The sequence below is a fragment of the Numenius arquata genome, chromosome 7 (assembly GCF_964106895.1).
Source record: "Numenius arquata chromosome 7, bNumArq3.hap1.1, whole genome shotgun sequence".
In the NCBI taxonomy this organism is placed as follows: Eukaryota; Metazoa; Chordata; class Aves; order Charadriiformes; family Scolopacidae; genus Numenius; species Numenius arquata.
In genome coordinates this window covers 45,980,855-46,008,284 of record NC_133582.1, presented here as the reverse complement: position 1 = coordinate 46,008,284, position 27,430 = coordinate 45,980,855, and the positions used below count along the sequence as shown (strand labels likewise).

General features: G+C 39.3%; 1 protein-coding gene across 2 annotated transcripts in view; it reads left to right on the top strand.

The window, feature by feature from the left end:
• RBMS3 (RNA binding motif single stranded interacting protein 3) overlaps positions 1-27,430 on the top strand; it is a 723,251-nt gene that overhangs the window by 105,814 nt on the left and 590,007 nt on the right. For both annotated transcript variants that reach the window (XM_074151184.1, XM_074151185.1), the window contains exon 2: positions 2,069-2,137. In XM_074151184.1, the coding sequence (XP_074007285.1) occupies positions 2,069-2,137 (69 nt within the window). The remainder of the gene's footprint in view (positions 1-2,068; positions 2,138-27,430) is intronic.

Sequence of the window (27,430 nt, the reverse complement as noted above, 5' to 3'; positions counted from 1 at the left end):
TTGGACAATACTAAAGGCAGACGTACATTGTATATATTAATTTAGAAAGCTGAAATTAGCATTGTGTGCAGTTTGTCTTTTCTGAAGCTTCTATCAAAAGACAGTGTTATTCTCTTACATGGTCTATCTGTTTATTAAAAAATGCCAATCCTTCTAAGGGTGTCCAGTAGAAGCGAAATACGCTATATAGTAATGCTAATAATTTAATTTGTAAAATAACTGCTTTTTGGTAGACTAACACAAAAGCACAATTACAGCAGTGGCTGTTTCTCATTAGTGCGAATGACATGCCAGCTTTAGAATATGTAATGATGTATAAGCCCTAGTGGTTATAATTGGCATAGAAATGTACTATATCCTTGGGTGTTAAAAGCCGTAAGCTATTTATTTTCATACTTACAAAGAGTATACTACATTGTGGTATAAATCTCACAGGGATTGTCTTACTTGCATATTTTTAGTATAATTTATGTCCATGTGGTTCAAATAAGAATCTGTCCCCCTATTAACATCCTGCTGCTGACATAATGTACTGATAAATTAGTATCTCATGTCTGGAAAGCTTGTTTGAATTTGGGACACGTGAGCAGGCAACTCAAATCTACCTGATCTTCTTGATACAGGTAGCCTTGCCGTCACAAGATTTCTCTCATACCTGAGCTTACCCAATATTGCAGTGATATACTTGTAAGTAACCAAATGTTGGTTACCGACTGTGGTGTGTGGTGTTCTGGGGTTTTTTTAGAAGCACCAAATTTACATAAATGAAGGATGGATTTGGAGGAGCTCTGTGTTATGCTAGGCTCTAGCCTAAACTAGGAGTAAATGGCGTAGGAGTTCATGGTATAAAATAATTTTGAAACTGGGGATAATGTGTATTAAAATAATTGTTGGTGTTCTATTAGACACCATATTGCATTGATTCCTCTGCAATATCAAAGGTGATTTGATTATGAGGTCTGTATGTGACACATGATATGGATATGAAAGTCCCTGGCATGGTCTTTTTTTCTTAGTGCTTCAGAAAACAAATATAGGGAAGTGGGTGAAAGAAGTATGGGGATAAATCATGAAGGCTGTATTTTTTTTCTGCAAAAAGAAGTTGGTAAATAACTAATCTCTTTTATTACCTATTAAAAAATATCCAGGTTTCATTTTTGAGTAAGGTGAAGTGATTCCTAAAGAAAAATTTTGCTTTGTTTTCTAGGAGTTAAGAACAGCTTCTATAAAACTAGTACGAAACATAGAATGAAAACACTATGAGTTAGGGAAAAACACAGATCTATCTTCTCAGAACAGGCAGATGAACTGCTTTAATGATGACTTTCTGACATAAATTTGAATTTAGAGCACGTTTTCTTAATCTGAGTAAATTACCTGACTGAAAGGTAGTGCTTTGGAGCCTCAGTTTAGATTAGGCCTCAGCATTTGAATTTGCAATCTATGTGACAAGCAGAAGTTGAGGTGAAAACTGAAATTGAGGTCCAAGGCTGAACATTGGTAGCAAATTCAGCAAACTTTCATGTCTGTGATTTTAATGCTGCTGTATCATATTTATCAAACCCTGTATCAGGGTTTTCACTGAATTTCACTGAATTTTTAGAGTTGGAAGGGACGATAGAGATCATCTAGTCCAACTCCCCTGCTGAAGCAGGATTGCCCAGAGCACGTTAGAGCATGTTACTCAGGACTGCATCCAGGCGGGTCTTGAAAATCTCCAAAGAAGGGGACTCCACACCCTCCCTGGGCAGCCTCTTCCAGTGCTCTGTCACCCTCACTGTGAAGAAGTTTTTTCTCATATTTGAGTGGAACCTCCTATGTTCCAACTTGTGCCCGTTGCCCCTCGTCCTCTCACTGGCAACCACTGAAAAGAGTCTGGCTCCCTCCTCCTTCAACCCACCCTTTAGATCCTTATAAGCATTTTAAACTTATAAGTTTTGTTATAAACTTATAAGTTTTGTTTGGGATTTTTTTGCTATGGGAGTTTACATGGTTGAGATTGGTGAAGCTGACTGTGTATAACCGAGGTGTTGGTGAATATTTGACATCTCTATCTTTTATTTTGCAGAGAACTACAGCCAACAAGACTTCTGGTGCTCCTTCCTACAGCAGATGGTCCAGTTCACAACCCCATCAGGTAATATGCCCTTGTCAAAAAGGATATGATGATCAGGTTGACACACTCTTTCTTTTAAAATGAATCTGGAGGGGGATCTGAGAGTGTTATCTGCCTGCATTAGCCCGACTAGGTCATCCTGATCTCTGAGGTTGTTGCAGGATATCCTGTGGCAAACGGTTAGATGCATTTGCTGCTCGTGGAGAGTCTTGTACAGCTGTGACTTCTCTAATGCAGTGGTGCCTCTCAGTGGGTTGTCAGGGATGGTTACTGTGTCTGGATCCCCCTACCCTTTGCATCTTGTCACTTAAGCTAGAAGTGTATTTGATGCTCTTTGGTGTGAAGTCATACCCTCCCATGCTGCCCTCTTCTTCCCACCTGCATTTTTTTGTGCTACATAAAACAACTGGGTTGTGAAGTGATTATGATGGCCAAAACTTTCAAGGAAAAGTTGTTATAAACCCAGACTGATGCTGGGAAGCTGTCCAGTGATAGCCAGTAAGCAATATTATTGTTAATGATTTTTTAAAATAATTTGAACGTTATTCAGGGTTTCTGTTACATTATCAAAACCAAAAGACTTTTTTGATGGTAGACAAGGCCACAGCTTGCTTTGTAATCAAAGAACAATGTATTTCAACTGAACAGCTTCCTCTTTAAAAACTCCTCAAATGTTTGATCAGTATTGATTGTATTAACATTGTTTTCCCCCAACCTCTACTTTTGCTTCTTTCTGACCTCTTTCTACCTTTACTTCCTCTAAAAAAAACCAAAAAAACCCCCACAAACAAACACAAAAACCAAAGAAACCCCAACCCAACAAAACCAAATACCACAACCCCCAAAACCACACAAACCCAACCCCAAAACAACAAACACCCACTCTTTGACACTATGAAAAACTTTGTTATCCTGATGAGCAGATCCTTCATCTGATGTGCTGGATTTGTCCTGTTTATGAAGGACATGTATACACTGAAAGAGGAAAGTTCCAATAAGCTGAAATTTGGCTTCAAAAAAATAAAAGTAAAGAAACTATGAATTTCATCTGTATTCAAATTAGGGTGGGAAAGAAGGTGGCTAAATGCTTCATGGGCTGTTAGCTGCCTATTTCACCATCCTTCCAGCCTTAATAGTTCTACTTTCATAAAGTATTGTAAGAGTCTTGTGCCTCCTCCATATAAAAGTTTGGGGTTCTTGCTTGCTAAGGTTTCCATGATTTCTTTTTCTTTCACTTTTTGAACATTGAATTTTCACTGTGGGAAGGGGCAAAAATGAAGAATATGTAGGCAGGAGGTTAATTCTTTCTAGTGGTTATTGCTTGCCCCTTTGTAGCAGATCAGATAGTGAGCAAGAAAAAGTTACCACTAATAAGTACAAGGCTGAAACAGCAATGACTGTTCTTCTCTGTGTGTCTGCAGTTGCCCGTTAGTGGGAGATGCATTCCTAAGTCAGGAGGATATCATCCTAACAAATAATATGAAATGCACTTTACACACTTGATTGCCTTTTTGAGGAGGGAGGAGAAGATAAGTACATAATAAAGATTGTTTGTAGTGTTACAACTCTGTCAAATCACTAGCAGAGTTGAGGGATTAACTATCAGGAATGTTGTTTGAAGGTATGTCAAGACCATCCAGCATCTGCAGGAAAAAAATTGTTGAAGTGTATTAATGCATGCCTGTGGTAATTTCCCTCCACCTATGTTGTACCCCGCACATTTTAATCTCATCTTCCTTTGCACTCTTTTCTTTTTCATCCTTGTCTAGTGTAAGCTTTTGTCTTGTGTTTTGGGTTTAATAAGCTTATGAACTTGCCTCACGGATATTACAAATACCAGTACCAACTGTGAGGATGCATAGCCATGCTATGGTTCAGTTTGGGAGACCTGAATACTGCTGTGCATTCTCACAAGCTGAGTGGCAAAGTATTTGTATTGGATCAGGGATTTGTATTCAGCCTTACGACTTGCCAGCATCTATATATAGTTTATTTAAACATTTTTTGAAGATGGCTTTCCAGGAAAGAAAAAGATTAAAGTTCAAATTCATATTGTCTGCATTTTCTTCAGTCTCATGCAGTGAACCCAATGAAGGCTTTTTCACATACATATTACAAGAATCCACACAGAAACCTAATAGAACTACATGGCTGAGACCTTTGATGCATCTAAGAAATGTTAAAAGTTAAATTGATTTCCTCCTTCCCTCCCCTAAGTTTTCTTTTTTCGTTTCCTCTATCTCTGTGAAGTTTGAAGGTCCATTGGGTGAGAGAGTTGAAAGGGTTCTGCAGGTGGGGTCAATGAGTCACTGAAAATAAAACATTTTTCACTGACTTATTTTGCTTTGTGCTACCCAGACATTCTTATATTTTTGTATTGGAGAAGCTGAAGCATGTTTATCTATATCAAATATGCTATCTGGGGAAAGTTTTTAATAAGCTCTTATTAATACATTGCTCTCGTGGACATGTGGAATTTGTGTGTTCAGGTTTTTTGATGTGAAGCTGTTCAGAGAATGTTGATTTTTTTTTTTTTTTTTTTTTTTTTCCCCTACCCCTTGAGCCTAGGAAAGTGTCTTGTTTTAGGGGAGGTGTCTTTAAAACTCGATTAAGAGGTTCCTTCTGACTGCCCTGGGAAAGAGGCATTACTGCCTGCTTCAAGCTAGCTTTTTTCAAGCACTCCACTTTCTCAATGTCAGAATAAGGAGCCAATAGTCTAAAAGGTTGGTCTTTTTTGGGGCCAAGGAATTAATATATTTAATTAACGAATTGGGGGGTGGGTAGGGAAGCCAAACTAAACCTCAGCTTCTGAACTGGTATCCATGGAGCTGTTGGACCTTACTGTCTTCAGATGCACTAACATCACTTGAGGGATGAAATCAAGGAGAAGATACAAACTGATGCTAATGAGCTGAAATTGCCTATGCTGCCTATGCTATGTTCTTGGTTAGTGGCATCACTTGATGTGTGAAGAAGTCTGCAGCAATTTTGTGAGAAGCTCTGCAGTGAACTTAGTCCTTCTGTGGCACTCTGAAAACTGTGTGTGCTTCCTGAAGTGCAACTGGCTCTTACTGCTGATGAAAATGAGGGAGGAAGTGGCACTTTATCAGGCATGATGATACAGCTGATTTCTAACATGATGCTGCTTTTGCTGAGTGGGATGGCAGCCAAGACAGTGTGTCTTATAGTGATGCCTATCTATGTGTGGGACAGTCTGTCTCCTATTAGGAATCGTAGGTACATAGGCAGAGTGGGACACAAGGCACTCGGTATTGCAGCTCAGCTGTCCCTAGAAGCAGTTTTAACACTAATGATTCACTTATTATTAGTAATGACTTGAGAACGAAGTGCTAGGAACTCCTGGGGTGGTGTAGCCAAAGCAGGTGTAAAAATGAAGAAAAATAAAAATTTATTGTGTTCCTTAGAAAAACAGAAGAAATGGAGTATTTCAGATGAGAGCTTAAGGTTCAGGTTGAAAGAAACCATAGGTAAAGTGTCCTCAAACAAAGAAGAATGGGATGACAATCATCTTAACTTGCTTATGTCCCTACTGTTGATGAGAGGCAAAAAGTGCGTAGCACCAAAATGGATCTCACAAATAAGTCCACTTTATATGCAAGCAGAAGACAGCGATACCTTCACTCTGAATGACTGAGACAGACTGTTTCCTCTTGCTTGTGGGCACACTAGGAAGCTGGTCAAGTCTGACAAGTCATTTGATCCCCACTGTTGGCTGGTATCTTTGTGACAATATTCCAAGTCTCTTGCACAAGGGTTGTTAGCAGGAGTATCTTTAGAGATGCTTAGATTATATTGCTTTCTAGAAATATATGAAGGCATCTCTAGTATTAGGTGCTAAATGAGCCTGCAGAATAATTGGTGTCTTAAATGCCATTAAAAATAATATAGAACATTTCGGCATCTTTCCCATCCACATATCTATTAGCAAGACATTAGCTTAGGGGCTAATGAAGTAAAAATGCAGAAGGTGAAACGGTGTCCAATGGGCTGCGGGACAGGAGGACTCTCAGCTAAACTTCCATAATGTTCCTTTGTCTGGCTCCACTACTGCTTTGTCACAGAATTATTGCTCTGATTTCTGGCATTGGCAACACAATCTTCTTGCTTTCTTGCAGATAGTCAAAGCTTTGTCTGTTGTTAAGTCAGAATGTGTTTTTTCTTCAATATCCTGCTCTTTAAACATGGAGATAAGTACTATATTTTAGTACCTAGTGGTTAGTAGTTTTCCTGGAGGAATCGGAACAGACAGTGGTTGTTGATAAATATTCAGTGTAGGATCTAAATTTTAAATAGGCCAACTCTTCCACCACCCATGTGATAGTTTATAATACAGCTTCTTCATGATTGAGACAAGGCAAATACCATTCAAGAAGACAGAAGCTGGGAAGGGTGATATTCCAGCTTTACTGTGCCAGCTGTTTTATAGAATTCCAGGTCAGAGATTTCAGTATATGTAACTTAGCTCTTTCTTTCTCCCCATTGTGTGTGTGTGTGTTCCTGCTTCCTCCTTGCCTTGTTTTTGCCCTTGTATTCTTCCTGTATAGATGTTGGAGCAGTAATGCGTTGATAAGCAGATAATTATACATAGTTGTCAGTTCTGTAGTCTCTTTCAAAGTGCATGAGGTAAAAATGAACCTTGTGATCAACCATTCAGTACAAAAGAAGAGGATTTGTTTAAAGAAGCCATTCCAGGTATGGCTGCTGGTAATAGTTGGGATTGTTGCAGACTACTTGTATCCCAAATAACAGGGACCTGTGGGTGGAATTCATCACTTGTTAGAGCAGGGAGATGGGTAATGGTGAGTTTCCTTTATGGGATCTGGCATGTTACCTGAACACAAAGGTTATTGGAGCACTTGTTAGCAATGGATTAGAAGGTCCATTCCTGTGAAGTGACTTTTCCTGTAAACTGGCGGAAGATACCTAGTTCTAAATACTATAACTATTCCTGTATGCAGCTGTTTTGAATCTTTTGTTGTTTTTCCATTCAGTGTCTCAAGTCTGACTTGGAAAAAAGTCAGTTTTGAGAAAGTCACTGTCTCCCTGTTGACTCAGCCTTTTGCTTTTCTGCTGAGAACTGCAAACTGTGGCAGTAAACTTTAGGTTAAGTGCCTGTCCACTAGAAAGTGTACTGAGAGCACCAACAATTTTCCCAGAAGCCACTGAACAGCTGTCAAATGGCAACAACATTCCTTCGCTGTTGACCTAGGTTTGAGCTGCACCAGTCTGCTCATCTAAATGAGAGTGACTTAGTCCAACTACTAGGGTTAAACCTTATTATAAAGGTCAAATGAGATCTGGCAACTTTCCAAAAGCAGACCAGACAACCCAAGCCGGAAATATGTTACTGCCTCCTGGCACTTGGCATATAACCAAAAAACTGTAACAAAAGTCAGTGGGCTTAATCGAAGTTAATGAGGGAAATTTGTCAGTTTTGCAATAAATTGAGTATAAAATCTCTAAATACGTCCTTTCCATAATACATCTTTTCAGAACTATACATACCTCTACACCATACCTTATCATAGATTTACAACATTTGAACTTGGTTCTTACTGCACTTTGATCCTAGTTTCATTTGTTTTAAAATCATGTTTGGATAAGCACAAGGAATAAAATCAAATATGGAATGAAAAAACCTGAATTCTTGAAGGGTTTTTTTTGACATGTCAGATGGACTCAGTGAATTTCAACAAGCCTCTGTTAGGCTTACCTTAGAAAATTAGTTAAACTGGAATTTAAGGTGGAGGCAGTGCCTTGCAGAAGCAAGTTTGGCTAATTAAATACTCACTGCAAGGTATGATGTATAAAAGAATTACTATACTTCTAAGTTCACCAAAGGATTGGAAAAATTAGATATCTGTGGTCAAGTTTGCTGCTCTTATTAAATCCATAGTGTATGCTGTTATGCACATCATAGGTTTGTGGGATTTTGTCTGCTATTAGTAAAGACTGACCCATGTAGTAGTAAGTAGCTCGGTCAAGTAGAGCCCTGACTAATAGACATTGTTTTTCCTGTGTGTCTTGCCTCTTGTAGCACTTGCTCATTTCTTCTGCTAGAGGTTGTTGGTTTCTTCCAGTCAACTAGAAACCCAGTGTTAAAGGTTCTGTTTCACTCCAAAGCTTGACCTCCTCAGTAAAATCTGTGGGCCCCTGTTTATACCATGATGCTTTTGGCAAGCCAGCATAAGGGAAGATGGAACCTGGCATCTATCTCTTAGACTGATGGGAATCTATAGCCTGTGCTGACAAACCAACTTCACCAAGGTCATTGGCAAGGGCAGAGGAGACCTGTTAATGTCTGTGACTGCTATGGAAGTAACAAGAAAGCGTGGCACAGTGGATTGGCTGCTCAAATAACTTACACGTCTTGCTGTACCTATGCATTTATTTTTATTGTATGAAGATAGCCAAATGAGACTCGGGAGCTGTTGTATCTTTTGCCAAGCAAAGAACAACATAAACTTAGCTTTGAACATCTAAGGTGTTTTTAAGCAAAATAAGGAAACTAAAAACTAATTTCTTCGGGTCAGTGGCAGAATACGAGTAAATGTAAATAGTGTTATTCAAAGGTTGCTTATCCAAGTATGCTACCTGTTGTGTCGGCAAATTACCAAGCAGCCTACTGAATTGAACGTAAAGATGCTTTGTAAGCTGCAAGTAGCATGAGACCCTGTACCTAGAGGGAAGCAATAGCAGTAGATAAGGTCTAACCCCATTCTTTCTCTTACTGCCTGTGGAGAAACACTTTGTATCTGATAGCATCAGTAGTTTTCATCCTGCTATGTTAGCAGTTGTGTATCTTTAGAAAGGCACTACAACTTATATTTAAAAGCAAGGCTCATGCTTATGGGTTAGTGTAAATGACAAAATGCAGGTTAACTGTCCTCTGCAGTCTATAGTTGGTCCCTCTATAGCTGGTCCCTCTAGACCACTATGTGGGTTGGGTTTATATCCCTCACCAAATACAGGATTTGGGCATTAGTTCCCGTTAAATAACAATGATGTAAGTCTAGTATTACAGTACTTGAAAGTCTGGAGAGTTCATGCATTGTGGAAATTATGATAGGACCTTGGTAAGCTAATTATGTTAAACTTCTCCTGGTTATGGTATATAAACCTGAAACTTTAGGTGTAATGGTTATGGAAACATAAGAGGACTCTTCTAAGATGCAGTATTGTGTTTTTCTCCTCTACAAGTATGAGAGGAAAATATAATGGGTTTCCTTTCCCATTACTCAGAGATACCACTGATATTTTGTTGCACTTCCAAGTTGAGGTTCAGAAGATTCCATCTGACTAATCTTAAAATCAGCATGCGGGGGGGAAAAAAAAGCTTTTTTCAAAATGATGTTTCTAAATAGTTGCCATAATGGGATTTTTTTTTCCTAGACAAGCAACATTTTTACTCGATTCACTTGTTATGTAATTATTTTTGATGACAAATACCAAATGAGTGTATCATGCGAAGTGTCTGCTTAGTGTGCTCAAGAGTGCCTGGAAAAGCGTGTGTGTTGGGGGTGAGGGGAAGTAACAGCATTTGTGATGACTTCCATAGACATGAAACATTTCCAAAAAGCATGTCAGCTGCACTTATTTTGTCACTCGGAACTACTTTTTTGGAAGGAGAACTTTATAAGATTTAAAAAGACTGAAACCAATAGGGTTGTACTAATTTTAAACCACTGAAGTAAAAATTTTCCCTGTGTCACATCTTGTGTTGTCACTGAAAGCTGCCCTACCTCTTTCAGAAACCCCACTTCAAAACTGCAGAGAGTCAATTTGAGAACTTCCTGGAATGTTCCTCCCATAACTCTTTTGCCTGTTTTTCTTAGTGGATGAAGCTTATCGATATTCTGTCTGTGAATGCTGACTGCTCCCTATAACTTGGCCTATTTTGACTGAGTTTGGTGAAGAAAGGGAAGAATGCAACATTCTTGAACCTTTCGGGGGATATGAAGCTTCTATGTCAATTGTAAGAGCACAGCAGAGGAGAGAGGCTGGTAATGCCACACCAAAGAAAACACGAGATCACCCTTCACTAGCCATCAGGCAATTCATGGGGGAGAAAGGATTCCCTAACAATGGGACAAAAGCCTCAGTTGTTGGTGTCTGTGATTTCTCAAGAATGAGGCTAAACTTTCTCTCCTGTGCACACTTTCTGGTTAAGGGATGAGCTCACCCCAGAGCTTAAGGAATAATTCAATTACAGTCAATCAGCTGCAAGATGTGTACATTCCCTATCAGGCTTAATTGGTTTTGTTGTTCACACAGCTACACAGTTGAATTCTAACACAATTCTATATTGGATTGATTGAATTCAGAACTCTTTAAATCTGTGAGTCTTTTAAGGAAACTATCTCCCTGCTGCATCTAGTAACATTATTCCTGACTCTTCTCAAGGTTCGAATCTTGTCAGATAAACTTCAGATAATATTGTTTGAAGCAGCACATAATCTTACAGTGGGGTCTTTCCATTGCACTGTCTGTAGTATCCCTCGTGTGTGTGTTGATGCATAGCAAAGATCGACAAAGGTTTTTACACATTAACATCTTGCTTCATGTTCTATTAAATGTATTATTTGATATCTTCTGTTGTAGACGTCTTGGCTTTGACTTTGCTATGACATCTTCTTAAAAGGAAAAGAAGCTGCCAGCAGATGATGTTTTAACACTTGTCAACGATTCGTCATGATTCTTTTTACTTTAGATCTAATTGTTTGTGGAATGAACAGTTCATAGAGACTTTTAAAAAAAAAAAAAATCCTTTCTGGTTAATGTGATCAATTTGACGCAAAAGATAATTAGTATGACAAGTTGCAGCCTACATGCATACTGCGGTGTCTCCCCCCCCGACTTTCTTCAGTGTTCTGATGTTTTTAAAGATTAGAAGATAGGTGGGAACAGAGTTTAAGTTTGTTTCTAGGAGACTTTTGCCCCCTGTCCTATTATTTAAAAGTAACAGATGGACTCTGCCCATTGTGCCTCTCATCTTTCATACTGCTGAAGTCTTAAACCTGGAAAAGTAATGCAACTCAGAGACTGTGGCTGGATCCACCATCAGCTGTGCTGACGTGGATTGATGAAAGGGTTGATGATTTTCCAGAGCAAACATTACCTGAGCAGTAGGGTAACCTTCAGAGGAGAAACAGTTGGCATTGAGTTGTGGCCAGGGGCAGATCTGGGGTTGAGTTGGGGGCATGTCTAGGGAGGATGGTCAAATCAGGACTGGTGACATAGAACTGTTTATCTGCTTTCCAAACAAGGTCCTGACAAAAAGTTCTCTTAAAACCTTTCACTTTTCCTGTTTTTCACACGAAAGAGAACAAAGCTGGCTGATGGATTGCTTTAATAATCTAAATTATGATTGTTCTGTTTGATAATTAACCATGCAAATCTGAAAGAAACAATTGGTGGATCAACAAAAATAGATCTGCAAGCTACGTTTGGGAGAATAGCTGGAAAAGCTAATTTGGTTATAAAGATGGGTTATGCTTTGTAATGAGAAACAACAAGGCATTTTGTTGCAACTGTCATGGAAACTTTAGAGCTTCTTTATGTAGTCTAATTTAAAATGTATTTACCCTGTAGCAATGAAATTGCAATCTATGTATGAATCATAAAAGCTGGAGATGGAAAATACCTCTTGAACATATGGACCAGTTCTTCAATAGATACAATTCAGTTTAACTCAAAGTCGGAGAACAGAGATTCTCTGTCTTCAAAGTCTGTCTCTTTGTCCCAGGTTGTTTTCTGAATGTGCACTCTTTCTAGAGACTTTCTAATCCTGGAGCTGGTCCTGGCTAAGAATTTTTCATTAATCGGAGATCTCAGTACTTCGGTTTTACTTCAGCATTTTGAGAGCTCTACTGTCTACTATATGGCTCTACATAAGCTAGAATAGTCATTGAACACTAGTAGAATTCAGTTATATTATGATGCTTACTAGAACTTATGTTTTAGGGTACAGATTAGTTGCCTGTGGAGTTAAGATCTTGATTGTATGAGTGCTCCTTTTTTGTTCAATCAAGCTATGTTGATACTTGAAATCAAACTGTACTTCTCAGGAAATGACACAGGGTTTTCTTGCCATTCTGTATTAACAGTGAATCAGTTATTAACAGGTTAATGTTATCTGAAACACATTAATGTGGTGCTAGAAAGAAAACAAGACTTATTGGCAATTCAATTCAGTGTGAGGTTAATGGTGATGGTTCTCCCAGAATGTCTAGAGATCCTATGTCATCCTGATGACCAGCTTTTTGACCGAGAGGGAAATTATTTGAAACTTTCTTGATGTGTTCCTAGCAGAAACTAGTTATCTTACTCAAACTCACAAAAGCTTGCATTACTCTTATCCATGTTTGGTATCCTACTGAAGGGTTCTGTTTCCAAGATCCATGATGATTATCTGTAGTACCTTGCAGTTCTGCCAACGTCTGTGAACATTCTGTAGAGTGACCGTCACCCTATCTATGAAGCAGGCTATCACCTTTGGAAATATTTTAATAAGCACTGATGTGCCACACTTCTGGCGCATGGGTTTGTTAAAAAAAACCAAGGGCCTACAAATAACTTAAAGTTCACTGATGTTGGATCGGAATCAGACTAGGATCCTAATTCCAGTCTAAATTAAATCTTCAGCTTTTCTAAGAAGGAAGCTGAAATAGGGATAATGTTGGCAAAGAACTGGATAATGCAATTCTGTATAAGCTTGGCTTAGATTTTGTCATAAATCCACTGTATTTCTCATTTCAGCTGTAGTGGATGTGAAAGATAATTATTAGTGTGGCATGGGAAGATTTGCACAGGAGTACAAATTTGAATTAAACCTTCAAAAAATGAAAGAAAATCCACTAACAAGCTATTGAAAAGGCTGAAGTAGTGAAAGCAAAAATCCTATAGGCTTGAATGGAAACAAAGTTGTGGTCAACAATGTAAGAAGAACTTGACTGTAATAAAATAAGTAGTTCTGTTGGGTTTTTTTGCTGTTGTGAATGGTGCTCAAATGGGGAAAGCATCTGACCTGCAATGAATGAGTGACAGTGCCTCAATCGCTGAGACTGATTTGAATCCCTTTTCATGCACAGGTTAAAATGCAGATGTTAATTGGATAGCTGCAAAATTAAGAAGGGAAAACTAGAATATTGTGTGCGGGTTGCTAATGTACCCATCTAAAACTTGTGGATGAAACTGATAACCTGGCAGAGTACGATAATGTGCCTTAGACTTCAGGCACATGGACTTTCTTTTCATGGTTTAAGTTTGTGAGCAGTGAAAGTGGTAAGCAAAATTGTACTCTGTGCCTCCATAACCATGGGTAACTGTAAGGAGTAGGGGGGGGAAAATGTTGTTAATCCTCCTAGTGACTTTTAGATGAGTCTCCAAAGACTAGGCAAAACTCTAAGCCACTTAGAACAACTGAGATCTATTGTCTCCTGCTGTACAGTGCTTACTTATCCTGCTAAAGATCAAGCTCTGCTTGTATCCATCTAATAGGAATATATTGAGTCTTGCATGGAGTGCAAGCAGGACTTTGATCAATATTGCACGCACTTTATTTGAGGACCTACAGCAGAGGCCCTACACTTAGAAAAACAATTGAAGTAGGTCTTGGGAACACTTGACAGAATACATAAACAGATGATGTTATGGTCTCAGTGGAAATCCCGCTGTATTGAACTGAAAATAGACCATACAAGGAGAAAATTGAAGAATACTTAGTCCTTGTAGTAGGACACCCTATGCAGTAGGCCAGTGAGCTCTGTTTGGATTCCTTTGGAAAATAAAACTAGAACAAAACTCCCTTGAAGAATGTAGTACATCTCCCCATACTATCTTGTGAGCTTCTGAAGGAGGATTTTCTCTGTCTTACCGAGTGAAGCATACTGTGGATATCTGATAGTAAAAATTAAAAGCATGAATTGGCCAGAAGAGGACATTGCAGGAGTTGTTCATGAGATCTTGCCTTTCTTGAAGTGCGAATCCTAGGGTTAGCTTACAGTTTGGCAAAATAAATATATTACCCCCAAGCTTCAATCGCTTGTGTTTCCTGTTTTTCTGTTCTTCTGTGCAATGGGACAATGCTTGTATCAAGTTATTACATATTGACAAACTGTGGGTTGTGAAGCATTATCTGAGCTGGATGTCATCTGATGTTTGTTTGTATAACTTTCTGCATGTTAATTTTTATCTAGGACTGTTGTGCCAAAACACTTATTTTGCAACAGTAAGTATGGAAAACTAAGGGAAAATAGTTCTGATTTAGGCCAACATAAACAGCCAGTTCAGAATGGAAGGCTTTCCATGCCCATTGGCTACTTGTTTTCAGTTCTAGTAACCAGGCCCAAGTTTTTTATCACAGTACAATAGTCTGGCATCCTTTGATTTCAATCTGTTAACTAAACTGCATTCTGAAGTAGATACTGATTTTATCTTAAGCTTTGCTCTTTTTAAAATCCAGAGTCTTCTCCTAACTTCTCTTTAGTCGTTTCTCCTGTGATGTTATTTCCCAAATGTAGGAGCTGAGAAGTTTTATAGATACTAAGTAATAGTGGCTGTATCAGCCTTCGCAGCACCAGTATTAATATGAAATCCTGCCTATAATAATGGGCGTAAAACTGTTGATATAGCTGCATTAAGAAGCATGAGAAATAAATCATAAAAGGCCATGTGTTTTAACTAGTACAGGAAGTGTCAATGAACTGGAGTGTTCTCATGTCAGAGTTAAGTGGTTACTCTAGTGCCAGAACTGTTTCAGAGTTCTTCACGTTTAAGATTACAGTGATTATTTTTTGTCTTCAGTGAGAAAGTACAGCCTCCGAGTCCCTAAATAAAAGCTATTTTTTAAAATTTCTTATGTACTTTGCCCCATTACAGTATAGAAGCATCTCTAGAATGAACTTTGAGTCTTTCTCCCATGTTGCTCTTAATATGATCTTTCTCAAGAACGACTCCATTTTGATCCTTGAATATAATAAAACTATCATTATTGGTTGGGCTTGCTTAAGAACCACAGGTAAACTAAACTGAAACCACCAAACTTCCAACTCCAGCTTATACTTTGTCACTTGTCTTGAAGATGTTGGATATGATGCCAGTCTCCCAAAGAGATGTTGGGGTCATATATATTGAACTCGCAAGCAGCAAGGATACTGATTAAAAACTCTTCTGTAATTTAGAAGTGACATGAGGGCATCTTCTGAGGGAAGGTGAGTATCTGCCTGAACTCTGTCAAGGAACTAGTGGACTCCTAGGGAAAAGCGGAATGGATCTTGCAACGTACTTGGGTTTTAGCATTAAAACAGTCTGGCTGGAGTCCTTCCCTGAGGGTGCCTAAAACAAACTGAAAAACTCACTAAATTCTCATAAGATGAGGAAAGGTCATTCTATGGATTAATAAGATGTTGAAAGGGAAGGAAAAAAGTATCCTTTTCCAATGCAGGGAGAAGTTGCCATTGGAGCGTGATTAGGACTGGTCCTTGTGCCCATTATCAGTAAATTCCTAAACGATCTGAAAAAGCAGAATAACAGCAAGATCTAGCAAATAAAAAGTGCTTGGGCTGAGTAGGCTGATAGCTTGACTGCACTAAGAAAAGTTTTAAAGGGTGTATAGAATATTAGCTTTTTTTCCACATAACTTAGAGAATCCATCTCCTGATCTGACTTCTCAGGAGCCTGCAAGGCAGGGATCAGGCAATCTGTTCCAGAACAAAAGGAAGATTGTTTTCATGGAAGAAATAAATAATAAGGGGGCTCGCTCTCATGTGGTATTGTGGATGCAGAAAGTATGGATAGGTTCAACATGATTAAAAAAGACCTGACAAAAAAAGTCTAGTGAGGTATATGCAGCATAATGATGCGTATCTAACTTTTGTCTCTGAAAGCTGTCCATTTAGTAGTGGTCAGAAGACAAGATTACCCACTCTGGAGCAGTATCACTCCAGGTTTGCACTGTTTCTTGTACCCTTTCCTGAAGCAGCTGCTACTCAGGACTGGAGGAGTATAGGACCCACTTGCACATTACTCTGAATTGCTACAACTGTTCTGTTGTTACTGAAATGCGTGTTGTGTGATGTATCCCAAAAGTGAAGGCTGTGTTAGGTTCTAGAGGATAATTTACACGTGCATGGCAGGCCAGCTCTTCCAGCCTCTGCTGCAGTGTGAGAATAATCCATCACCATGGTATATTGTATTTGTGTCGATATAGCAAAAAGAGAAGTAAGCATCGCACAGACCAAGTCTCAAGCAACTTAAGGTTTTCTACATCAAAGCCACCAGTTCCCACACAGTATCTATGAAGGATAGGTGAGGTAAAGTCAGCATTCAGATAGTGCTGTAAAACTTTGGGCTTAGCTTGCTAAGGCCTCTGGTTGAGTACTGGGATGCTGCTCAGCTTTGCTTTCCCTCAAGCTGGTGCCTGCAGAGATTTGCTAAACAGCCACAAACTCAGGAAGAGGGGGGAGCACCACAAACTTTCCAGTGTTTTTTTTCCTTGCTGCTTTTTGTCCTGCAACTTCTTGTGGTTTCTCACTCAGTTAAAAGATTAACTGTGAGCTGCTTTCTGATGATTTTATAGGAGAGCCAAGGCTCCCGTGTTTTTCAGAGCTGACAGATGCATTTGCAGCTGAACTAGCTCCTGAGGGAGGCTCATTCCAGTGTCTGCCACAAGGAGGCAGAAGCATTAAGTGTTAAAATGATTTTTAAACTCAGTCCTTGATATGTATCTCAGTTTATTAAAACCATGCTTTAGAGTATCTGTAGCTGCTTCTGATGTACACAGACAATTGCAGAGAGGAAAATTTTTCAGGGGAGAATGCAAAGCATCAAACATGTTTGTGTGTATGTGGGGTTCTACTTGGTGTTTTGACAGGTTGTGAAAAATGGTTACATAAACATCAGCAACAACTAAAACAAAGACACACCTCCCTCACAGCACCAGTTATGTGACAGTTTCCCACCCATTACATTTCATAGTTATCACTTTTGGTCACTTTCCCTTTGCAAAGGCAACTCTTAAATCCAGATCAGTGACACATTAACATTGCAGTAATTGTATTTTCAAACATGCCTGGCTTCCTGTTCAGCTAATATGTTGCTTACTCAGCTGCTTGCGGTAATTTAGAAACGCAGCATGGCATATTCTTGTTTCTGGACTACCTTCTTGGTGAGGATGTGGTCTGATTGCACTGTGATAATTCTCTTAGAGGAAAGCTATAGAGAATTCTAAAAAGCGTGAGTGGTTTAATTGAGTCTGATCCCTACACAGTGGTACTGAATGCGAATGAAATCCCACTTGCATCCTGGTGAACAGAGTATTGAAAGCTTGATGGTGGTTTGTTGTTTATGCTTTTTATACTCGGTAATGCCCATGAAAGAAATAGAGAAGGGGAGGCAAAATTCAAAGTGAAAGCTGGTAGTTTGTCCTTAATTCAGCCTGCTTTGCTTAAGTATCAAAGCACATATGGCAGAAAGGTCACTTGGTTATCTGAAACAACTGCAGCTCAATACATACCTGGGCATAATAGAATTTGTTTAAGGACATGGTATCATCTGTAATGTCAGATGTCCTAGCTGTTACCATCTGTGTCAGACTTCATCTAGTTGGCTGTAAATACAGATCCTCTGCTGTGTGCCTTAGACTGCTAATCTCTGTTAATGTAAGTTAGTTCATGTGTTGAAATCCACTTAAAAGAGAAATTTCTTCCTGACTAAAATGTGTGTGTAAGGAAAACCTCTTCTGCCTGTAAAGGGATGTTGCAGTCTATTGTATAAAGATGTATTACAGGTTTAAATTACAGATTATGACACTTCAAAGGTGCTTTTTGATACTCTTGCAGCAATCAGACATACAGTCACGATGTTACTGTGGCTTAGTGGCTTACAACTAAAAAGGAAGGAAAAAGGCATTTGATAGCAGATATGCATTTCTGTAAAACAGCATATTGTTCTGCGATCATCTTGTATGCAACCACAAATGCATATTGCTGGGAGCAGGCTTGCGCTCCCCCGCTTCTGCTGCAGTGCACAAGCAGAGAAGTGGAGATCGTGGAATGCAGTGTGCTGCGCTACGTGGGGCTTGTAACCTTCATATGCTACAAACACTGTCTTTCTTTTTCAGCAGCATATTGAGGACATGTCTTTACACAGCCCAAGGCTTGAATTTGAGATCACATCATCTAGCTTCTGCTCTAATTAGTTATTAAGTACACTGGACATTTTCATGCATTAATTAATATCCAGTGAGACTATATACAAGGTGGTGAGTAAATAAAGCATCAATATATTTACATTCTTTCTTAGGTATTGTATACATCAAGGGGTGGTTGTACCTACTTATAAATGGGGAAATTTTTAATTTTGTTTCAAGCTTTATAGAAGTTTTGGGTTGAAAATAATCAGACACTTCTAGTAAAATAGCTTCAATAAAGTCTAGTTTCTGACCTAAAATTATTTTCTTCTCACCTTTTCAGATTAAATGCAGCTAATTTTTTTAATTGTTATTTGTGATTTATTCATTGTTAAATGTTAAAAGGGAGATAGCCAAAACAGTTAACATCCAGGTTCTCTCCTTTGCTTTGCACGCTTTCATCAAGTGCTTCCAGAAAAAAATAATCTACATTGTGTTGTTCTGCCATAGGCCTTACATATTGGTAAACTTCTCTACTGTGAGATCTCTGTCAAAGACACTGAGGAACGTAAGAGAAATGCTTTATATATATATATATAAAAACATATATATATATATAAAAACATATATATATATATAAAAACATATATATATATATAAAAACATATATATATATATAAAAACATATATATATGCTGTTTAATGTCCCGATACAACCAATAAGATCTACATTGTCCTATTAATGCAAGTAATCACTTAATCTTTTTGGCAACTCTCCTTTCTTCTGCTGTGTTCAGGAGCATTGTTCTTGCGCATCTCAACACTGCACAAACCATCACGTGTGTTTGGCAGATGGCAGAGTACATGTCTTATTGTCACAGAAACTGCCTCACACTCGCTTCTTCTGGTGTTCCAGTATTTTATCAGCTTCGTTAGTTAAGAATGGCCTGCCACACATTGGTTTTTTTTTCCTTATCTTGAATAGCCATAACAATTTTAACTGCCATTCAGTTTTGCCATTTGACTGACTTCTGTGTTATGGAAATGATGTGTGATATGCCTGACTTCCCATGTCCAGGTAAATCGCACAAAGACAAGGGAGCCCAGTTTACTGTAATGATACTCCACATTTTCAGATTTCGTGGCTGACAAAATGGTCCATTGCCTTGATTACAGTGGTCACTGAGGTAATGTCTGACAGGTTTTTTTTGAGTTCCCAGGTGACTATATAATAGTCTGTGATAATGATGTTATTGTGTGCTTTTTGTAGTGAAACGGGTGATTCCTGCTACTCTTGAAAATCCGCGGTGTGTTTTGGCATTGCTGCAGCCTATTGCTTAGTCTGGGTACCCCAATGCACATCAGAGCTCTGTGTTGGGTCTCGAACAGTCATGGCCCTGCTGTGGAATGCACTGTATCTTTAGAGCCTCCAGATAAATGTTTCTATTTTGGAGTGACTCCCACATACTTCTGAGAAACTTTTTAAAAAGTATTTTATAGTATACAGCCAAAGTGTTTTATCTCACTGTGTGTAACACTGAAGTATTTTTCAAATCACCTTGAGAGTTAAGATGTTCTTGAGTATCAATTTTTTCTGTGGTGTCTGACTATGCAAGTGGAATTGATATAAATTTTGCCTTGTATATTTATTTTATAATCACTTATTTTATTCTGATCTGTTACCTTGAAGTGGTCTGAAACTGGTTTGGTTTAACAGTTCAAGCTCTCATTCAGATGCTATGCTTCTCTGTTACAAGACTGTCTTGCAGAAGTCAGCAATATATCCCTTGATTACTTTTTTCCTTATAACTGTGCTAGCAGTGACTTTACTCTAAAGTTTGCTCTGTCGGTGATGCTTCTTATACACAACTTCCCACTCTTGAAAATTATTCCAGTGGTTTGGTGCGAGTTTAACTATTTGCCAGATTATTTTATTTTTTTTTCCATTTGGGCAATGATTTGTTCCCTCAGCAGAAGTGACTTCGGCATGAAATCTCTGGGCACGAGGAGCTGTGGGAGTGTAAGCTGAACGATCCCTTTTTCCTCACTGAAGAATTTCAGGTCTGGGGTGGTTTTTTAGCACAGTTTCAGTGGAACTCAATTCTTTCTGACTATTAGATAACTGCAGCACAGTTTGCAGAGTTAAAAACTTCATAAGATGTTTGTACAGCTTATAAAGGTAAATAACTTTTGAATTTACTTAATCTTTTTAGGGAAAGATGTGTGCTGTAATACTCAACAGTGCAATCTGTAAGGCCTCATTTGTAGTTCTGCTCTCAACCGGAGATTCACATTGTTTTTCTTTTGTCTTGTGTTTTACTTTCCTGGCTGTTTCTAGCAAAGAGGTGAAGGTGTAATTCTGATCTCCATTGCTGTCTCTGAAGCCATTTACTTGAGTTATCTATTTTATGCCTGTTACACACAAACATGTCCTTGCTGTTGATACTAGACTGTGATTTAAAACTGCTCTCATTCTTTATAGTTTTGTCATATGCATAAAATATTTCATCGTCTGGGACTGCCTGCTTTCTTGGTGCTGTGTGCTTTCCCTTGGTTTGCAAGGATAGGTATAATTTCCTTGTCATAGTTATTATATTTCTGTATTTAAAGTCTTTCCTATGAACTTTGTCATAGCTTTTCTCTACTGTACTTGTGTTGCATTTCTGTTTAACTTTTTTACCATGTATCTTGTGCAAACTCCATATTTTTTCCTTCTTTTACACTTTTCCTGTTCTACTGAGTGAATTATTTGTATGCCTGTTTCCCCAGCTTCCTGGAGTTCAGTGTGAACTTGTTTGCTGACATTTCCCAAGTCTATAATTCTTGGAGTTACTTAGTCTCTTCTGAGTTCTGTCTTCACAACTGTGTATCTCTTGTGCTTATTGTCAGTCAGAAATTATTTTTCCTGAAGTGTGTGTTAGGATATATTTTTACTGTGTTGTAGCTTTGCAGGAATCCTGAAGGCCAGAAGATGCTGTCCTTAGCTGTTGTGTATACAACCACCCTCCTACAACTACTATAGGCAGTGCCTTTTTCTTTTCAATTCCTCTCAGCCTGTGGCATAAGTAACTCAGCTGTGCTTCCTTCTTCTTTGACTCTGGATACAGCTTTATGCCTTCTAATAACCTCCTGTATTTGGACATCTGGGAGGTTCTCTCTTCAGAGTCCTCTCCTACCACTCCTGGAAACACAGCTCAATGTGTTTGTTTAACTAGGCCATCATCATATGGCTTTGGTATTCCTGGCAGGTTTCTAGCCTGGTGTTATGTGTCACAGTTGCTTCTCAAATTCACAGAGATGCTCTCATTGCCTCTGTTGCTTGGGAAGAGAGTGCAGTTCCTGAGAGGCATTTAAATCTTGCACTAAATAAGGTTGGTAGCATTGCTTCTAGGACTATTTCAGGAAAACCTCTAAAACCTCTTTTAAAGTCTCTTATCCTTGGAAGGGTGATCCTTCTTCTAGCTCCTACTCACCATTTGGAGGTCACCTGCTCCATTATGACTTCGAGCAAGAGATGAGACCAGTGTAATGCTAATTTTGGTGCTAGTAGTATCTCTGCGGCTTGATCAAGGTGACCAGTGAGCAAGCAAAATCATATTCTAAAGCTTTGTGGAAATTCCTGAATCTTGCACTCTCCATGGAAGAAGGTGGGTCCTCTAATGGACGCACTATAAGTTGGTGTTTTGTTTCATTTTTTTTTTTTTCAGAACTAAGTTTAAAATGGGGACTGAGAAATTAGCAATTTTTTTGAGACCATGTGTTGGCTCTTCTGCCAGTCCTTCATTCCCTTCTTTAGACATGCTGAAATGAAGCCTCAGATTCTGACACTCAGTAACCTGCTTACTCAGTCTAAACCACAGCGTAAAATGAGACCACCTAAGGCAAGGGAACACCAGTTGTCTCTTTCTGGAGACTTTTTCTGAGGGGTCTACTATATCCAAGTGGCATTACAGAAAAACTTGCAAACTGTTCATCCACAGTGGTTTGCCACTGGGGGCTGTTGGTAATCAAAAAAGCTCCCAAGAGGAAGCTTGAAAGGGCTGGAGTCTGAGTCTAATTTCTTTTTTTTTTTTTTCCTTTTCCTGCACTCCACTTGCAGTAGGCATGAAAGCTCCTGCCTGCCTTGCTGTCCTAACTCAGGATTACCCATTGGTAATTCTTCAGCATGCACAAGATTTTTATGCTTATAAAAGCTTGTGTTTCTTCCTCATATCTGAGTTCCCTGATAGGCACCTGCTACTGGTGACCTTGCAGAAGGGCCTGAGAACTCTTCCCCTCTCTCTTTCATCTTTGCCCACTACCAGTAAATCCTGCTCATGGTATGAGCTGTCCCTGAAACATGCCAGGAACAAACTGTACAAAATCCCCTCTGATCTGAACAGAGGCTGAGTCTTCAGCAGAGGAAACAACTGAGCTGGTATCTGTGCTCAGATGTACTTTCTTCTGCCTCAGCTTCATTAAGTCACTGCTGCTAAGCTGTGTTCCTGCTGTTTGGTGGAGTCTGGCTGCAGCAGCCCTTCTGTGAGGAGCAATCAAGAAACATGAGATTCTTTGAGGTGATGCTATTTTTCTTTTGATCTCTTGGGCCTTTATGGTCTAATGGCAGTTTGAACTGTAGAGTGGAGGACAAGCAGCTCTTGGTCCTATTGCTCTCCAGGCAAGGATTGTGTTTCAGTTGGATTTCAGGAGATGAATTTTTTGGGGGGGCTAATATTTGTATATGTTTCTGCCATCATATGCACTTTGGAAACATGATTCTTCTGAATATTTGAGAAGGCATATATGTTGAGTGATATACTTGCATAGGGTTTCCAGGAATTACTTCTCTCTAGTGTTAAAATGCGCAGATGGTTTTTACAAGCTTTGACAAGCTCCTGTTATGACTGAGAGTATGGCTACACTTATTGTCCATCTCTCTAACAATTTAAAAAGTTTGAAGTTTTTTTCCTTTTCTGATCAAAAGATATCATCTACTGATGAATATATACATCAATCTGCCCTAACAGAGATCTTGAGTGACATTGGTTGTCTTTTGTTGAATGTTTGCAGCTTTTTCAGAATTCCTAATTTCTGACTTCTAGCATGCCTGTAGGAGCTGCCTTGGCTTTCCCTCCCATCTTATGTTTAACATGTGTTAGAGGCAAGACAATGAAATGTTCTTTTTTTTTATCTCTTCCCGTATATCTGTTGTGGTCCCTTTTCCAAATACCTTCTGAAAGAACAGTTCTGGGAAAACTGCAGTTTCCTCTGCTAAAAATCTGTTTGTTCTTAATTCATGTGATTCTGGTGATTGTAAATATAGGTCTTGGTTTTATTCTTTTTTTTTTCCTGTTTTATTGCTTTTTTGGTCCTCTTTAAATCATAGAAGCATAGAATGGTTAGAGTTGGAAGGGACCTTAAAGATCATCTAGTTCCAACCCCCCTGCCATGGGCAGGGACACCTCCAACTAGAGCAGGTTGCTCAAAGCCCCATCCAGCCTGGCCTTGAACACCTCCAGGAATGGGGCATCCACAGCTTCCCTGGCCAACCTGTTCCAGTGCCTCACCACCCTCACAGTAAAGAATTTCTTCCTAATATCTGGCATAAATAGCCCCTCTTCCAATTTAAAGCTGTTCCCCCTCACCCTATCGCTACTCTCCCTGATAAAGAGTCCCTCCCCATCTCTCCTGTAGGCCCCTTCAGGTACTGGAAGCTGCTGTAAGGTCTCCCAGGGGCCTTCTCTTCTCCAGGCTGAACAACCCCAACTCTCTCAGTCTGTCTTCATAGGAGAGGTGCTCCAGCCCTCTGATCTTTTTTGTGGCCCTCCGCTGGATGCGTTCCAAGAGGTCCGTGTCCTTCCTGTGTTGAGGACTCCAGAGCTGGACACAGTATATGAGGTGGTGGGCTGCATTCATGAAAGAGTGGATGCAACTGTCTTCTGGCCTATTTCTAATGCACATCTTGTTTTGACTTTTTTTTAATGTGAGATGTCAGTGTAGCACCCCAACAATATGTGAACGTGTGCTATATTGACCTCTCTGTGGCTGACCTATGAAGGCCTGATCTTGCAAGTATTTTGATGTATACTTATCCTTAGGGTCCTGAGCAAACTTACAGTCTTGATTGACATTACTGGCAAACATCAAAATCGGGGCTTTTCCCTGCATATGTTCCTGTTGAACTCAACCTTCCCTCCCCGCCCCCCCCCCCGATTTGATTGCTATTTCTAGGATAGGAACATGCTCAGATACAGACCACTCACTAGTTAAATAGTTTAGCTTTTTAAAGTAGACCAATTTAACTTGAGGACCAAAATCATGGCTCTTCTGTATGATCTAATTAAATAACTTGTTACTTTTCTTATAGTAACCTTGAAGTTAGTGGGGTTACATTGATAGCTGTAGCAACAAGAGTACCCTACACTGTTCTTTTGATATGATAGTGAGCTGCATCAGTCATAAATGCTGATACTTACAAATCAGTATTTATTCACAAGCCTCTCAGTTGCTCTTAAGTATTTACTTTTTGGGTATTATTGGCTTCAAGTAGCATTAACAAGACGATGATTATCTGTTGGTTTAAAGGCTATGAATGTTTAGTACTTCAAGCAGAAAGACTTTGATTTATACTTGGAATCACTGGTAGTAAATGGGAACATGCACACTTACAGATGTGATTTTACGGATGTTTCCCTTGGTAGCTCAGTTGGAGGCAGAATTTTTTCTATGGTTGTGCATTTGTAGGGGTCTTGAGTGTAAACTAGTTGCGAGGCTCCACCCAAGCTTCTTGTGCACATATCAGATATAATGTTCTACCAGGTTTTCTTCTTTATTGAAGATGGTTGATAATGTGAAATGGACTATTTAATAAATAGTTTTGGACTATTAAGCAAAGAACAGAGCAGTGTGAATAGCTTAAACAGTGCCTTCTGTTCTTAGCACCTGCTGGCCTTGTCCATTGGACTACTATTAGGAGTGTTGAACTGATACAACAAAAGAAGGGAAAAAAAAAGCTATATGTTTCTAGGTCTTAGAGCTGAATGACACATTTCTAGGCAGATGGAGAAAAAAAGAGTGAATGGGGAGACAGTCTGCATGGATTTACCAAGAGCAAAGCAAGCCTGACCAAGCTTCTGTGGTAAAACGACTGGGTCTACAGACAAGGGAGAAGCAGTGGGTGTCATCTACCTTGACTGTAGCAACACTTCTTATGTGGTCTTCTGCAGTAATCTTGTATCTAAGTTGGGGATGGGTGGTTAACTGGAAGCATAAAAATATATCTGTTTGGATGATCAGGCCTAGGAGCTAGATCCAGGTAGGGCTGCACTCTGCCTAGTTGACTCCGAGTGGAATAATACGGGGGGCTGTACTGGGGCTTGTCCTGTTTAACATATTTATTAGTGACTCGGAGAATACTCTTACGTTTGCAGATGACACCGAATTAGGGAGAATGAGTCAATATACTTGAGAGCAGGACTGCTATCTAGAAGGACCTAGATTAGCTGGATGAATGGCCTGGGAGGAACTTTATGAAAGTCAATGAGGGCAGATGCAAAGTCCTGCACCTGGGAAGGAAGGAGCCTTGAAATTACACCAGCTAGGGCTGTCCGGCTGGGAAGTGGCTCTGGGAAAAAGGACCTGGTGGACATGGAAGCAGTCAGGCAGCAGAGCATGTGGCCCAGACAGGTTGTGCAGTCAGTGTCCACCCATGCATATATGGATATTTTCAAAACTCAGCTGGATAAAGCCCTGTGCAACCTGGTCTGAGCTCACAGCTGGCCCTTCTTTGAGTAGACATTGAGCTAAAAACCTGTGGTCATCCTGACCTGAATTTTCCTATGATTCCTATGACTTCTTTCAGTGAAATCAAGGTCCACATGAAATATTATTTACTTTTCTGTAGAATGTTTTGGAAAGTGCTCTTGTTTATTTAGGACCCTGCCATATTTTAAGATTCAGGATGAGTTATCTAATCTCTCTGCAAAGGAGTTACAGATATAAATTTCAAATTCAATAAGCCTGAAGTTTAGTATATTGATGAGTACAATAAACAGAAAAGTGAATTTAATAACCTGGTAGTAATCTGGCCAGTAACACAGCAAGATGTGTTATAATTCATTCAGGTTCTTCCACAGTAATCGTCATCACACTGCAAACTGTACTTCAATTGTGCACAAGAGCTCAGAAAGAGCGTCCAAGTTTACCTATGTTCTTATGAGCTTAGAAGTTGACAACTGCTTTTGCAACTTCCACTACGTCTTCCATTTATCACATTTTGCAAAATGGTCCCTGCTGTTAGGGTTAGGTTGATGATGGGGTGTCTTAACTGTGAACCCAGAGCATGTGTTGTCTTGCTTAATGCATTTATGTTGTCTAGAACACAAACAACATTGTGTTTAGATCAATCCTCTTGCACACTTCACTTAAACTAGTGAAAATTAGGGATGTCTAAAATGAATCTGATCTGAAATAAATCAGAAACTTACCATTTTTCAGTAGAAAGCTCCTAATATGCCATGTTGGGTGATGACATGTAAGAACCTCATTCTTGAAAGATCTATGGCAAACTGCTTCTTAAAGTGTAAGTTTACTGACAGTACCATGACAAAAGCTTTAACCCCAGTATCCTCTTGCAGCTTCCCTCAGAAGTGTTAACATTTGTTATCTTAGCGGTAGACCTGCTGCTAATTATATCAGCCTTGCAGTGGACTGGTTTATTAGCCTAGCTAAGGTTCTGGTGGCTAAATCTGAGATTACTCTCAACGATGAGCATATTTTCAAGACATTGGTCATTATCCAGAGTGAGCTAATTGGGTCTTAAGGGCATGACAGCAGTGAAAATTATATTCCTCAGAAGGGCGTAATTCAGTTGTTCATAGCTGCTTTCCATCTCTACGGGTGATCACACTAGTCTTACGTGGCAACCTTTATATAGGAAATTTCCTATAAGCCTTAATCTTGATCTGAATATACTTACAAGGGGGGTTTGCCCCCAGCATTTCTGCCTGTCTGTTCTGGGTTAGAAATTTTACATCTCCCATGGGAAGATGTTTGCTGCTTACCCACCCATAACAACGTCAACCTTTTTGGTTGCACGTGCACCCCAGATCATACTGTACAGTATAGGAATGACAACTTACTACAGCCTCAGCCTGAGTTGTTAGGGGAAATAGCATTAGAATATC